We start from the raw sequence: 15360 nt of genomic DNA on the forward strand, positions 1-15360 counted from the left end.
TCCTTGATTACTGACACTAAAGGAAAGTCAAGGATAGGAGTACACTGAGAATATTTTGTTGTTTGTACTGGGAATTAAAAACTTAAAAATATTTTAGGACCTGTATTAGTCTATTACTCCAGCTCCAACAAAGTATCTGACACTAGATAACTTATACAGCACAGAAATCCATTTTCTCAAAATTCTGCAAGATCAAGGTGTAGCAGATTCAGTGTCTGGTGAAGTCCTCTCTGCTTCAAAGATGAGGCTCCTTGCTAAGTCCTCACTAAGTAGTAGGGACAAACACCTTCATTCCAACTCTTTGATAAGGAATGAATCCTATTCATTAGATACTCATGATTGAATCACCTCCTAAAAGCCTCAACTCTTAATACTGTCACATTGATGATCACATTTCAATGTCTGGATTTCAAAAGGACATATTCAGACTATAGTAGGATCCAAAAGGTATCTTCTAAAAAATTGTATTCACTTAAGGCAAAGCTATGAAAATAGTTTCCGTAGAAGCATTTACCTGTGTGTTTGTCTTAAAATAGATGGCCCAGATTATTTAAAGGGGAATAACATAGGTTAACAATCATACTTGTAAAATTCAGCTAGAAGGCAATACTATAAAAGTCCTGAAGAGCACAGTGTGAATTTACAATGGATATTGTGTCCCTAAGACAGAACCACATGCATTGTCAAAATCTGCTAGATAAGTAGTGTTCTCTTTTTCACAGAAGCAGACACCTGCCACAGTTATGTCCTCATAGAAATTCTTATAAGGAGATTGTCAACTTTGGAAAGAATATTTAAAGTGAAAAGTAGCCCATCAAATTACGCATCAGAAACAAACCAGCTGACTGGTCAACAGTGACTTACTTTATAGGGCCATGTGTGTACAGTCAGGGCACTGAGGAAACATGTTTCATTCAATGAAAGCATTTCTTTCTTTGTTATTTTATTTATTTTATTTTTTTAAAGGTATATGTATAAGAAAGTACAGGGCATGACATATTACAAAGAATGGCCAACATGCTGGTTGGCTTATCATTCATTGGTTAATGCGGGGGGGGGGGGGGGGAGGGGGAAGCTTGTAACCTCATTAAAGAAGGCTATGAAATTTTATCTCCTTTGGAGAGAAATTTTCTAAAAGTACAGACATTTTCTCTTTTGTAGAATGGCAAAAACACGGCCCAATTTTAAAGAGATCCAAATTTCTATTAAATTCCTAATTAGATTTTATATATGGCAATCTAATTTCATGAGCAAATGCTGTTCGTAATCATCTCGGAAAGTACCCCACTCATGGCAATGACTTATGCTGTAGTAACGAGTTAACTCTCTCATGTTCTCTTTTCCTTTCCTGTATTTGTAAAAGAAGATTGCAGCTTTGCAACAACTATTTTAAGCAGTTTTGAATGAGAGCAATATAAGATTTTTCTTAACTCTAATACATATGTTTGTAACTGCACTTTAATCTACATCAACTCTTTCTAATGACAGGCCACTTTACTTTGGGTTTATTTGGATAACACTTTCTAAATACATTTCACTACCTCAGGCTAGTAGGCTGACAAAATGAGGAAGCAGACTCGGTGTGTGATATTTTCAAGGATGGAGATGCCAAAAGCATTGCAGAAAGAAGCGTATCCTTAAAGATTATTACCCTGATGTCTACCAGAGTGAGGAGTAGGTGGCATATTATTCTGAGATATAAATTCTCTGAGGCAGAACATAGAATTTTACTACCTAAATGTAATAAGATGTATTGTGCTTTCAGCAAAGGCCATGGAGCTCTATGTGATTAAAATAAAAAAAGGATCCAAGTATCTGTCTTTAACTACCATTTAATGATAATGATTTTTGTCTTTAGCATTTATATTGGAAGTCAAGAAAGAGGCAAGCTGCAGGCTATCTAATAATAATATGAATAATAATAACTAAAAATTGCCCTTCTCTTCTTCCTTAGTCCTTAGCAGTCTATGTTTATTCTGGAAATCCTTTTCCTTCATCTTAGTTTATATGGTAATAGAAATATTAGTTTAAAATTGTGTTATGCACCACATGCTGATGAGGGGAGTTTTAGCATTAGATTTACATAAAGAAAGAAGACTCAGCAAAGGGGTCCTATGTACCCATCCATCTCTTTTATATGTTATCTCATTTATTTTTTATGGCAACCCTTTAAGGTACATATAACCATTCATTTACTGTTACAAATGTGAACAGTTAGGCCCTGTGAGTTACTCATAAATGTGGTCTCAACACCAGTAGAGACCTGGAGTTGGCTTACACTAGGTGATAAAACCAACTGTTAAATTTGCAGAATTTTGTTGGTAACATGAAATCAGCTATCATGGGAGGATTTACCCCAAGAACAGTAGTAAAGGCTGATGAATAGGGCCTCCATCCCCAGATCTCACTCTCTCTCTCCTACTAGGTGTACTAGCTCACACTGCCAGCTTACTGAAATTTAATTCATGGTTTCAAATCCAGGCTAGCATTACACACAGAAAAAGAATATCTTGTTTATTTCATTCAAGTCTCCGAAGTTTATTATCCAAAGTACAGTTATAAAGACACGAATTGGTGTGAATACATGATGTATACAACCAGAGACATGAAAAACTGTGCTCCATATGTGCAATAAGAATCTTAAGGCATTCTGCTATCAACAAAGTCAGTTTTAAAAAGATTCCCCAAATCAAAGAGTGGCTTCTATCATCAAATACCAGGAAAAAGCAAAATAATTTTTTTTAATGAAGAATGGGGCAATGAAATCACCCTTTTGCCTAGATCCTGGAACTTCAATCAAAACCAGTGAGAAGTTTTGAGCAAAATTCTTTGAACTTTCTAGGCAATATGTGCTACAGAAATGTGAGATATTATCATAAAAAAACAAATTAATGATCCCAAATTAAATTATCCAGAAAAATATTGAAAGGGCATTAATTTAAAAAAAATAGTGTAAATAGGAAAAAAAAGACCAATCTAACAGAGCTTCCTAAAATACAAGTACATAACAGCACTTGAGATACTTTCCTTTATCCTTTTTATAATTTCTTGTATATTTTTCAAGTGTATTTTCCTCCTCATTTGATGAAAACTTCTTGAGACTCAAAGGACTATTATGTATTTTGTGTTTTTTCATTATGCCTGCTAGGATATTTACTAGAATAAAAGTTAAACCAGAATTTGACAGTTGAATTGCTAGAATATAGGTCAGGATGTAGTGTTGTAGTCAAATTTTATATGCTTCTATTCAATTAATAGTTATGTTTTAAAACTAAATTTATAATCATTTCAGTCTCTAGCCTAAAAAACAGTATGTGTGTCTTAGTATAGACACTATAATATGCTTCAAGTACACAAGTAGAATGTTCAAACAGTCTTGAAATTTTAAAAATAAAAGAGAAAAAAAAGAACATCCAAGACTGTAAAATATAGCAAAATAATGAAATAATATGTGGGCAATTTCCCTATTCCTCAACAAAAAGGAAATTCATTTTTAAAATGATATTTTTTTTTTAGTCCCTAAAGGACTACTTTTTGATTTTAAAATAGTACACTTTTATTTAATTGTTAAAACATTATGAAGGCCCACACAGAAATGCCTACTTGCTAATGCTGATATTTTAATTCAAGTATGGTGGCATACACCCATATTCCCAGCCAATCTGGAGTCTGAGGCATGAGTACTGTAAGTTCCAGTCCAAACTGGGAAATTTAGCGAAACCCTATCTCAATTTTTTAATTGATTTAATTTTTTTTAAATACAATACAGCAGAATGCATTACAATTCTTATTTCACATAGAGAGCACAATTTTTCATAGCTTTATATATAAAGTATGTTTACACAATTCATGCCTTTATACATGTACTTTGTGGGGTTTTTTTGCATTATAATTCTTATTACACATATATACCACAATTTTTCATATCTCTGTTTCTGTATAAATTATGTTGACACCCAATTCGAGTCTTCATACATGTACTTTGGATAATGATATCCATCACATTCCTCCGTCCTTGCTAATCCCCTGCCCTCTCCTTTTCTCTCCCACCCCTCTTCCCCATCTAGAATTCATCTAATCCTCCCATGCTCCCCCTCCCTACCCCACTATGAGTCAATTTTTTTTTAAAGAGAGAGAGAGAGAATTTTTTAATATTTATTTTTTAGTTTTCGGTGGACACAATATCTTTATTTTTTATGTGGTGCTGAGGATCGAACCCAGTGCCCGGTGAATGCCAGATGAGCTGCTACCACTTGAGCCACATCCCCAGCCCATAAGTCAATTTTTTTAAGAAAAGTTTGAGGAAGTTGCTCAGTGGTAGAACACTTGGGTTAAATTAACAGTAGGAAAAAAAAACCCTGATATTTTAAAAAGTAGACATAAACATATTCATATGTACACATGCACACACAAAGCTAAGAAATGTTTGTCTTTTTTCAATTTTAGGGGAGCCTATGGGCATGATGTAGGAAAACGCCCTTGGATTATAGGAGATGAGAGCATTGTAGGCCTTATGAAGGACATTGTAGGTAAGTATATAATTCAAAGAATCCCCCCCACTCCGATTGTCATTAGTGTCATTTAGTTATAAATATAAGTTATACAGTCAAAATATTATTGATTAATATACTGAACTTCTACCCTAACCCATAGCAAAAAAGGATAATTATAACTTTAGGTTAGATTTGTTCATTCAAAGACTGCTATGATGAAAATAACCAGGTTATTTGGCACCAAAATGAAATGCACCTATTATATTTTCTTGTATATCTTTAAGCTAATATACACCCACTTAAAACTTGTTCATTTTATTAACTTACAGTTGAACACATTTTGGGCTGGGGATGTATGTAGCTAAATGCCTGAGGCCCTGGGTTTCAATCCTAGTACAATTATAAAAATAAACTTCACTAAATTGTATATAATATCACTACATAATAAAATAAACACTAAGTTTCACATGTTACAACTATAAACTACCATTCATATTTTGGCTCATTTCAACTTAATTCCTGATGATCTATTTAAATTTAAGCCAAGTGTACTTGAAGATAATACAGCTGATCTGTTTTGATGTTCACATGAATTTAAGTGAATTACACATACTATTGATGGTATGAATCATAGTTTTAGATGGCAAATTGTTAACATTTTGGAAAAAGTTACTCATTTAATTGGGTTGAATATCCAGCATTGATTGAAATCTTACTTGAAATTTAGAATACTGATCAAAAATTAATGACATTTCAGCAACAGAATTGGTGTTATTTGTAAATATTTGAATGAAGTTGAGAAACTTAAAATGGTTTGCAAAGCCTCACTCCCTTACAGGTATAAAAATATCCTTATTGGTGTTACTCACATTGCTTCACCTGACTTGAATTCAGGCCGGTAATCAGATGATTAAACAAACTTGGAGGATGAATGGAATTAGAGTGGGCAAAGTAGGCTGGGAATGTAGCCCAGTGGTAAAGCACTTACCTACTATGTACACGGCCCTTGTTCATTCTAAGGTGTGTGCACACATACACACACACACACACACACACACACACACAATATTGTCATGAGGAGCCAGGTATTGTGAATGCACCTATAAACCTAGCTACTTGAGAGGCTAAGGCATGAAGATCACTTGAATCTGGAAGTGAAAGAACAGCCTGGGCAACATAACAAGACCCTACTTCAAAAACAAAGAAAAATTAGAGTGGAGGATAGGAATTATATACAGAAAAAATTAGGACAAAACATTAAAATCTGTGGAATATCTTATTTCTTCAGAAAAGAAATATTGCACCTTTGCTATATGCCAGGACTTGTGGTAGCCCCTGAAAGGAAATGGTGAAAAGAATATTATCTTTATTCTCATGAGACTCCCAGTAAAGGAAGATACAAAGAAACGTAAAATGCACACATACATAAGCAAGGAAAATACAGAGAAACAAAATGAATCATGAGAACCCATGCTACAAAAAGACATATAATTCTCCAGTTGATGGAGACAGAACATGTATTTAATTACTTTTTTTCCTCCTGAAATCTTACAAAACTCTAAAAGGAATTAGGGGGAAAAAAAGTAAACCCCTGGGCTGGGGTTGTGGCTCAGTGGCAGAGAATTGGTCTTGGATGTGTGAGGCACTGAGTCTGATACTCAGCATCACATAAAAATAAACAAATAAAATAAAGGCATTCTGTCCATCTACAAGTACAAAAAGTTTTTTTTTTTTCTTTTTAAAGTAAACCCCTAAAAAACTAAATAGAAAGGCAAAGGGGATGGTACCAGTGACATTTTATGAGTTAGCTAGCAAGAGAACAAGTGGTCCAAAAATAAATAAATAAATAAATAGAAAGTAAATAAAATTTAAGTCTCCCAATGGTGAAAAATAGAAAGTTAGCAACTTTACCTTTTAGATCTGTCAAAGGCTTGGAAATTACTGAAATTAAACACCTCTAGAAATGGAGGTGAAAACAGGATAAAAACAGATTTGTGGAAAGTCTGTCTAAAATGTAATTAGAATACAACATACATGTTTGAGTCACCTTTTTTGCTACTGTGACTGAAAGACCCAAACAGAACAATATTAGAGGAGGAAACGTTTATTTGAGGGCTCATAGTTTCAAAGGATTCAGTTCATAGGCAACCAGCTCTATTCCTCGAGGCTTAAGGTGAGGCTGAACATCATGGCAAAAGAGTTTGGTGGAGGGAAGCAGCTCACATGATGATCAGTAAGCAGAAAGAGGTCTGCTTACTGATCATCATGTGATTATATATTTATAACCATCATTTGGATTATATATTTGCCAAATACAAATATATAATCCAAATCCATGCCATCTCGTCCAGCCACACCCCACTTGCTTCAATTACCACTCAGTTAATCCCATCAGGTGATTAATTCTCTAACTGGGTTAAGGCTCTCACAACCCAATATTTCTCCTTTAAACCTTCTTTCATTGTCTCATACATGAGCTTTTAGGGGGAACCTCACATCCAAACCATAATAATGGTATTTCATGATTCCAGGGGAATCTTCTCAGACCTTTCTCCAGGAGAAGCCTGGTTAGTCTCTGGGGAAGGGAGAAAAAGCAATATTGAAAACAAATTTTAAGGTTGCCCACTGCTGAATACCAATACTTGGGATATGGGTGTTGGTAGTGAGGAATTGGGTTTCTCCAAAGCTGGCCCTGAAGAATTTAGACGGGCTAGCTCCTCAAACGTCTGTCTGGCCAGTTTAGGGACACAAATGACTCATGGGAAGGAAAAAAAGGAGGTCTGGATGCTTCAGGGTATTCAGGTGTCTTATCAGGTAAGATTAGCATCTTCTCCAGAATGTGAGAGTGGACCTCAGCCTCCTAGGGGCAGCTTCTGTTATTGGATTAAGATTTTCCCTTGCAACCTCACATAACATTAATTACCAGTGAATAGGCACTATCTCCAAGTATGTGAATGATGTAGTCAGGTTTTTTTTGTTGTTGTTTTGTTTTGTTTTGTTTTGTTGTTTTGTTTTTACGGCTATAACTAAAAGGACCCAATCAGAACAACTGTAGGGGAAAGTTTATGTGGGGGCTCATGGTTTCAGAGGTCTCAATCCATAGATAGCAGAGCCCATTCCTTGGGGCTCAAGGTGAGGCTGAACATCATGAAGAAAAGTGTGGTAGAGGGAAGTAGAGAGAGAAAGAGACTCTACTCTCCAGATACAAAATATATACCCCATAGCCACACCCCCTAAGAACCACTTCCTCCAAACACACACCACCTGCCTCCTGTCATCACTCAGTTAACCTAATCAGTGAATTAATCCCTGGTATGATTAAGGATATAACCCAATCATTTCTCCTAACCTTTAATTGTCTCACATATGAGTGACCTTTTGGGGGATACCTCACATCCAAACCATAACAGTGCACTTTAGGGACTAGATTTCAACATATGAATTTGGAGAGAAATAATTCAGTCCATAACATTTACACAGTAAAAGAAAAAGGATAAATAAATAGATTCTAATTTAGCTTCCATAATTCATATTAGAGATTAGACAGGCTACTGGGTTATCTGACATGAGGAGGTTTCCCAGCACAATGACTCAACAGGACTGCTTACAGAAAACCCCATTGTATTAGTCAACTTTTTGTCTCTATTGTATTCAACAAGAACAACTTAGAGGAGGAAAAGTTTGTTAGCTCATGGTTTCAGATTTAGTCCATAGTGAGCCAACTCTATTGCTCTGGACCCAAGGTGAGTCAGAACATCATGGTAGAAGGGCATAGTGGAAAAGCACTGCTCCATTGATGGTAGCCAAGAAACAGAAAAAAGAATAAGAGGCTGCCGGCAAGATAAATCCTTTCAGGACATACCCCCAATGATCCACTTCCTCCAGTCATGCCATACCTACCTTCAATTACCACCCAGTATGTGCATTCAAACTAGGATGGATTCATTAGGTTACAGCTCTCATAATCTAATCATTTCACCTCTGAATATTCTTTCATTAACACAGAAGCTTTGGAGGGATAACTTATATGCAAATAACAATAGCTACCATGTTTGCTAAGGCATTCATGTTTAATATGCTCAAATTAAAAAACCTTTAAGAACAATCTGGTTTGGGATTGTTGACCTTATGAACATGAAAACTTTTCAAAAATTAGAAGGAAAAAACCTTAATTGAAGAGTTTCAAGCAAAAGCTTACTCTTTTGCTAGTCAGTAATTATTGAGAAAACACTATACAAATTTTAATTTTTTAATGTGGTTACATTGTAGAATCAAAATACTAACGTAACAGATTATGATAGCAGCAAAAAAGTAATTATATATAGATTTCCATAGGCTAAAAACATAGCCAATATTGAACAGAACTTTCAGAAGTTTGGATATGAAGTATTTGGGAGATTATGCATGAAGGTATATGCTCAGAATATAGGACCTGAGTCAAAGATTTTCACAGGAAACCCTAGGGTGAATCAGTGCTGCCATGATTCCTTTATCTAGAGCCCACAGCAAGAATTGTTGGGAATTGAAAGCCAAAATCCAAAACCAAGTATCTCCTGCCATACCAGTAGGTCACAGAACACTTGATCCAGCTGTCAGAATTACCTAGAGTATATATTTTTATGCACAATCTGAACAAACCAGGATTTTCTTAAGGGTGGGTCAAATTGTGAAAGCCTTCATGTGCATTCATTTTTTGAAAGCCAGTTATATTCATAAAAATGTCTAATATATAAACACAAAAAAAATGGAAAAAAATTCTTGGAAATTTTGACTATGAATGTATGCTTTCCTTACTGATGTATTTTTCTTCTGTTTACTAGATTTTCTTTGAGAAGATAAACTGCATTCTAATCCTGTTATTTTGTGCTTAATACTTATCCCCTAAAGAGGAATTAAGATGTTTATACACAGGACAGGGAAGTGCTAAGGCGATATTCTGTAGTGAGATTTATTTATGAAGCAAGTAAACCCTATAAAAAGTTTTTCATTGACTATTTAAAAGTTTATTGCTCTGTTGCAACTAATTAAATGTGCAAGTGTTTTGTTACCCAAAAAGTCACATATGTGACATATGTCACATAATGATCCCCCAAATTTTAAACCAGCCAGCACTTATTGTTACTAAGTTAAAAGAAAAGAGGACTATAAATATTGTTTATTTTAAAAAGTAAAAGGATTTAATTTATTTTTTCAAAAAGTATATAAAGAAAATTAAATTAAACTGAGATTTTCATCTATCTTCCTCATAAAGTCAGACAATACACATTCTGGGTTTTTTTCAACATTAGCAACCAATTTTGACACTGAAACTCTATGTCCAAAAATTCAGTTTAATTATGACACTGACTTCCCAGATTTGGTACATATCACATAGATCAAGGGCTCAGCTCCTCTAGATTGCCCTCAATTGTGAGGACAGTCACAATTGAGGAATCATCCATTCTTCCGAATGATCGTCTACATACTGAGGGATTGCAATGCCTCCTCCTTGGGCTTGATGATTTGCTAGAGCAGCTCACAAAACTCAGGGAAACACTTTACTCACTTTGATCAACTTATTATAATGACTACAACTTGGCAACAACCAGTGGAAGAAATGTAGAAAGCAAATTCATTTGGGAGAGGTGGGAGGTATGGAGCACACATGCCTTCCCTAAGCCTGTCACCTCTCATCACTTAGAGCTGTTCTACAATTCCGAACCTCTCTGAATCTCATTGATGAGTTTTTATAGAGCTCAATCTCCAGATACCCTCCCATCCCAGGAGGAGGTTGGTAGATGAGGATGAATGTTCCAACCATCTAATTATTTAGTCATTCTGGCGACCAGTCCCATCTGAATTAATCTAGAAACTTCATTGGAGTCATCACAACAGCATAAATCTAAATGTTTTCTAAAGGGACTCTATTCATTTGGGGAAGATCCATACAATTCAGGTTTGGTAACAAAGGCCAATTATTTATTATACCACATGTGACTATATTATAGAATCCTCATATCAGCATTCAGATATGTTCTTCAACTCAGAAGCTCTCTGAATCTTTTAGTTTCAGTGATTTTGTGCTTTGGTTTTGGATATTGTATCAATGAAATTAAAGATTATTTGGCTCCAAAATATAATAAAGGACATAAAAGAAATAATTGTTTCTTGAAATGTACAATATCTGCCTTGTATACATAAAACTTAATGAAATATATTTTAAATATCTACATATGTAACTTCCAAAACCTCAAATGTTATATGACAAATGCATTCTTACGTTTTATATAAAATATTTTCAGTGAATACAGATTCTTTTTTGGTTAATGATTTTGTTGTTAAATACCTACTTTCTTCTCTATAGCTTATAATTTATCAGGGAAAATATCACTGTTGTTTTGTTGTTATTGTATAAAAGTGAATTTAAGCAATATTTTAAAACTTGACTTTTTAAAATATCAGTAATTATTTATCTCCCAAATTTCTTTACTTCTAAAATTGTATATATTAAAGAAATATTCTTTAAGTCAAATTAAAAAAGTAATTCGCTGCTTGCTTTAATAAGAACATATGTTTGTTTGTGTATATGTGCATGTATATATGTGAACAAAATTACAATTTAAAGATCTTAATCTACATTTTTAGAAATTCCTTTAAATTCTTTAAATTTAAATTTTTTTAATTCTAGATTTGAGTAATATATTCATAAAATAATATAAGTGTTACAATGAGTTAAGCAGAAGAATTGGGTTTTACAGATAGAAGTTTGAAGAAAGCAGGAGTAAGAAACAAAATTAATTGTTCCAGTCAAAGTTACTTTTCTTGAAAGGCAGGGACTATAGACAGACTGATTGGTTAATGCCAGCTTACTTTAGAGTAGCTAACTTTTTTCTTGTGAAAGGATAAAGGCAAAGGGCATTTCATTGTCATGCCAATCGAAAGTGGCCAGTTTGGGATTTTGGGCTCTGTTTAATCCTGATTTCTCAGATCAGATAAGCTGCTTAGTTTCACTTGGTGTCTTGGAACATTAGCATAAGTGACTCCATTTTTATTTTTAGCTTGATATTTTGGGGCTCAGAACAGAAGCTTTGTCCAAAACAATAGCTTCCTGTAAGTTTATTTAACAGTGTATTCCTTTTTTGTTGTTGATAATCCATGCAGTCTCCTCTCTTGCCTTAGTTTCTAGGAATAGGAAGTTCTCAGAAAAATTTGATCAAGTTTGAAGTAAGAAAAACATTTTAGTAGCTTTCAATTTCTCATCTACACATATCATACTTCCTTTGTTTAGTTTTTTTTTTTTTTTTTTTTTTTTTGGTGGGGGGGGAGGTGGTCCTGGAGTTTAAACCCAGGGATGGTCTATCACCAAGCTAAAACACAGCCCTTTTTTTATTTTTGAGATAGGGCCATGCTAAATTTCCCAGGCTGATCTCAAACTTGCAATCTTCCTGCTTGAGTCACTGGAATTATAAGTGTGCGCCATTACACTGGCTTCTCTCTCTCTCTCTCTCTCTCTCTCTCTCTCTCTCTCTCTCTCTCTCATTAATGTGGTGCTGGAGATTGAAATCAGGGCCATGGCATGCATGGTAAGAACTCTATGACTAAGTCCCACTCCAGTCCTAAATTACTATTTGTTCTCACTCTGCCTTGCATTGTGTAATTCAAGAAACTTCTTTGGAAATTTCTTTGGAAGTAAATGTAAAAATTTAAGTCATAAAATAAAATAATATTGCAATAGTAAGCTATAGCAAAAGTCAAATGTATTTTTTCCTACCTGCTAGGTAATCTAACTCTGTCATGGACAGATACATTGTATAATTTGGGTAATGATTGAATATTTCAGGTTTTTAAAACCATAGTCTTTTTTTTTTTTTACTAAAAATTTCTCAAAAAGAAGGAGCAAGAGAATAAGAAAAATTATTATGTGTACAAATTAATAGAGTATTGAGAAGAAAAAGAAAGTGAACAACCATATTTATTCATAGACATAGAAAAGAATTTTGATTTTGGATGTGAAGAAAAACTATTAATAAAACATTTTACATAGAGCCAACAATTCCACAAAACATTGAATAACTTTCCATTATAATTAATGTCATATTATCAAGATGCTAGAAATAGAATTGCTGAAGAATATTATTAGTATTATTATTAAGCCTACTTCTCCCTGGGTACATTAAAAAATCACAAAGAGCTAGATACATGCATTTGAACTTATAAAAATGTTGTAATGTGACCATAAATTTCTTTATGTAACTTGTGATTGACCCTCAGAAATTCAGTAATCCCTGGAAGCTCTACCCCAGCAGTTATAGATCCTCTGCCATATATTAGTCATCTCTACAGGCCACAGAAATTTGCTACTTGAAAAATAAAGTTTAAAATTATTTGACTTAGCCTAATTATAAATGTGACAAATTCAAAATAACACTTGCATCTGCTTAATAAAATATACAGAATATGGTATGGTGGTTATGAGACCACAAATGAACCCTCTTATCAAACAATAAGCAACTTGGAGCTTTGTTATCTTACTTTGCAAAAGATTTGAAATTATACTACTATTAGAAAGACACACAGGAAGTTTATTATGAGTTTGGATCTCCTATATTTGACTTATAGGGAGTATCTTGTAAGCAATGTTTCCAAATGTAATTCTGAGCCAAAAAAAAAAAAAATTCTACAAGACTTTGGGAAAGTTAGTTTTTCTCTTTGGATGTCAGTTTTCTCATCAATGAAAATAGAAATATCAAAGTATATGTCTCATCAGTTTGCCTTGAGGATAGTGTATTGACAAAAAATGACTCTGCTTTAATGGATACAAGAAAATATTTTAGCTTGAGCCAAATATGAATGACCATATCACAGGAATATTGATTCAAGTGACACTGATTGGCATGTTTTCATATACATGGAAGAGGACAGATAAGCTTTTATAGTCACAGAGCAAAAAAAAAGTCTTAAATAAATGTATTTACCAATTTTATTGGTGGAACCGACTGTCTAGGAGGAAGACTACAGCAAGATGGGGAAATCACAGGTATAGGTTTTATAGCATACTTAACTTTAAGGTTAGTGGAAGCTACAGGTCTGCTAAGCTTAGCAATATATTCTGAGAAGCTCATCTGATAGTTATGAAAATGTCAGGTCAGATACCAAACTTAAGGCACATGGCTATTCAAGTGGTTATGGACAGCACAAGATAATTTTGTCTTTCAACCTATAGTACCCCATCTCTCCACAATCTCAATGTTCTAATCAGCCAAGATTAAATAACAACTGGTCTGCAAGATCTTTACTTATAGATGCAGCTCCTCAGAGGACTTCAGTTCACAGTGCAAGTCATGTATTTAGAAGTGTTGGCACAGAGTAAGGGCTCTGTAATTATCAGCTTGCCAGCCTTCAACGAAAGAAGGCAGTGTTTGGATTGAACTAAGCTTTATCTTCTGAAAAAGCAAAAAGCAATCTTCAATAAATAAATAAGCAGGAAAGCATTCTTTGAGTGAAAGCCATGGCTCATCCCCATCTCAGACGAAGTGATTCAGATCTTGACATTTATTGTAGTGAATCATAGATGATCTCCTAAAATGAAGATCCTTTCAAATCCTATTAAGCTTTCTGGGAGCTTTTTAAAATTTTGCCTCTAAATACTTGTAGTTCTTGATGCTACCACATTAATTCAAATAAGGCTCTTAAGGAAAAACAAAAGGAACAAAGAAAACCCACTTGAAAGAATTGTAGTTTACTTTTAAAAAAGGTTTATTTTCTTATGGAATGCTGATGATATTGAAATTTCTTAGAAGAACAGTGTTTTTAGAAGTACAATTTGAACCCAAAGAAATAGGTCAATTAGGTAAATTTTCTTTTGAAAATAACCCAAAAATCAGTTCAATCAGTGGTGCTTTGATGTTAAGAATGTTTTTTTTGTGTGTGTGTGTGTGTGTGTGTGTGTGTGTGCCTTTAGGTTACATTTGTAATAAACATTTTTGTTAAGGTTTGAAACTGTATTATTAGCATCACTCTTAGATACACCTGTGTGCTCATGCACACATGTCAAGCAGATTGATCTTATCCTTGAACAAAGTTCAATAGTAACTAAGCACAGCACTTTTTGAAGTGCTGATTTTAATCTAAAGTGGTCTAAATTGTGATTTTTTTTTTCTGCATAGGCAAACAAATTATTAACTTCAGTGAGGGAGTACTGAAAAAGAATTGATTCAAATGTGAGCATGACATCAAAAGCAAGATGAGGGATGCCAAATGTCACTCTAGATTTATTTAGCCCCACACATCTGGAGGTGGGCATGCACATAGATTTACCATATTCTCATCCCAGAAAAATTTTAGGTGATCTAAAGTGAACATTCTATTTTTCAGAGGGCCAAAACTTCCCAGGAGTCTATAATTCTAATCACAATGTAATGTTTGAGCTTCAAAGATTGAGCTTCAGTAGGAAATCTCACCACTCCCACTTACTGCCTTTTCTGGGTTTTGTTGTTGTTGTTATATTGTTGTTTTGTTTTGTTTGCTTGTTTTGAATCATATGGGATATAATTTCTCATTTTCTGAGTGTACAGGTTGCAGAATCACATTGGTCATGCAGCCACGTATATACACACAGCAATAATAATGTCTTTCCCCCTCATCCCCTCCCCTCCCCTCCCATCACCTCTTTCTACCCAATCTAAGGTGGCACTATTCTTTTTTTTTCTCACATCTTCATACATGTATTTTGTATAACGATGAAGGTTTGGTTTTGATCTTGTGATAACCAACATATTTTCTTCTTGCCATTTCAAATCTTTCTTATACTAATTCTGTTCTCTTTTTCCCTGCTTTTTCTTCCTGTTATGTTTTAGATATGAGGTGTCCCCCAAAGGTTTATGTGGGA

General features: G+C 34.2%; 1 protein-coding gene across 1 annotated transcript in view; it reads left to right on the plus strand.

Moving 5' to 3' along the window:
• Window positions 1–15360, plus strand: part of Kynu (kynureninase) — a 108608-nt gene that overhangs the window by 31207 nt on the left and 62041 nt on the right. Inside the window, exon 4 of the mRNA XM_026388850.2 lies at window positions 4447–4529. Within this exon, the coding sequence (XP_026244635.1) occupies window positions 4447–4529 (83 nt within the window). The remainder of the gene's footprint in view (window positions 1–4446; window positions 4530–15360) is intronic.

The sequence above is a fragment of the Urocitellus parryii genome, chromosome 1, assembly GCF_045843805.1.
Source record: "Urocitellus parryii isolate mUroPar1 chromosome 1, mUroPar1.hap1, whole genome shotgun sequence".
Taxonomy (NCBI): Eukaryota; Metazoa; Chordata; class Mammalia; order Rodentia; family Sciuridae; genus Urocitellus; species Urocitellus parryii.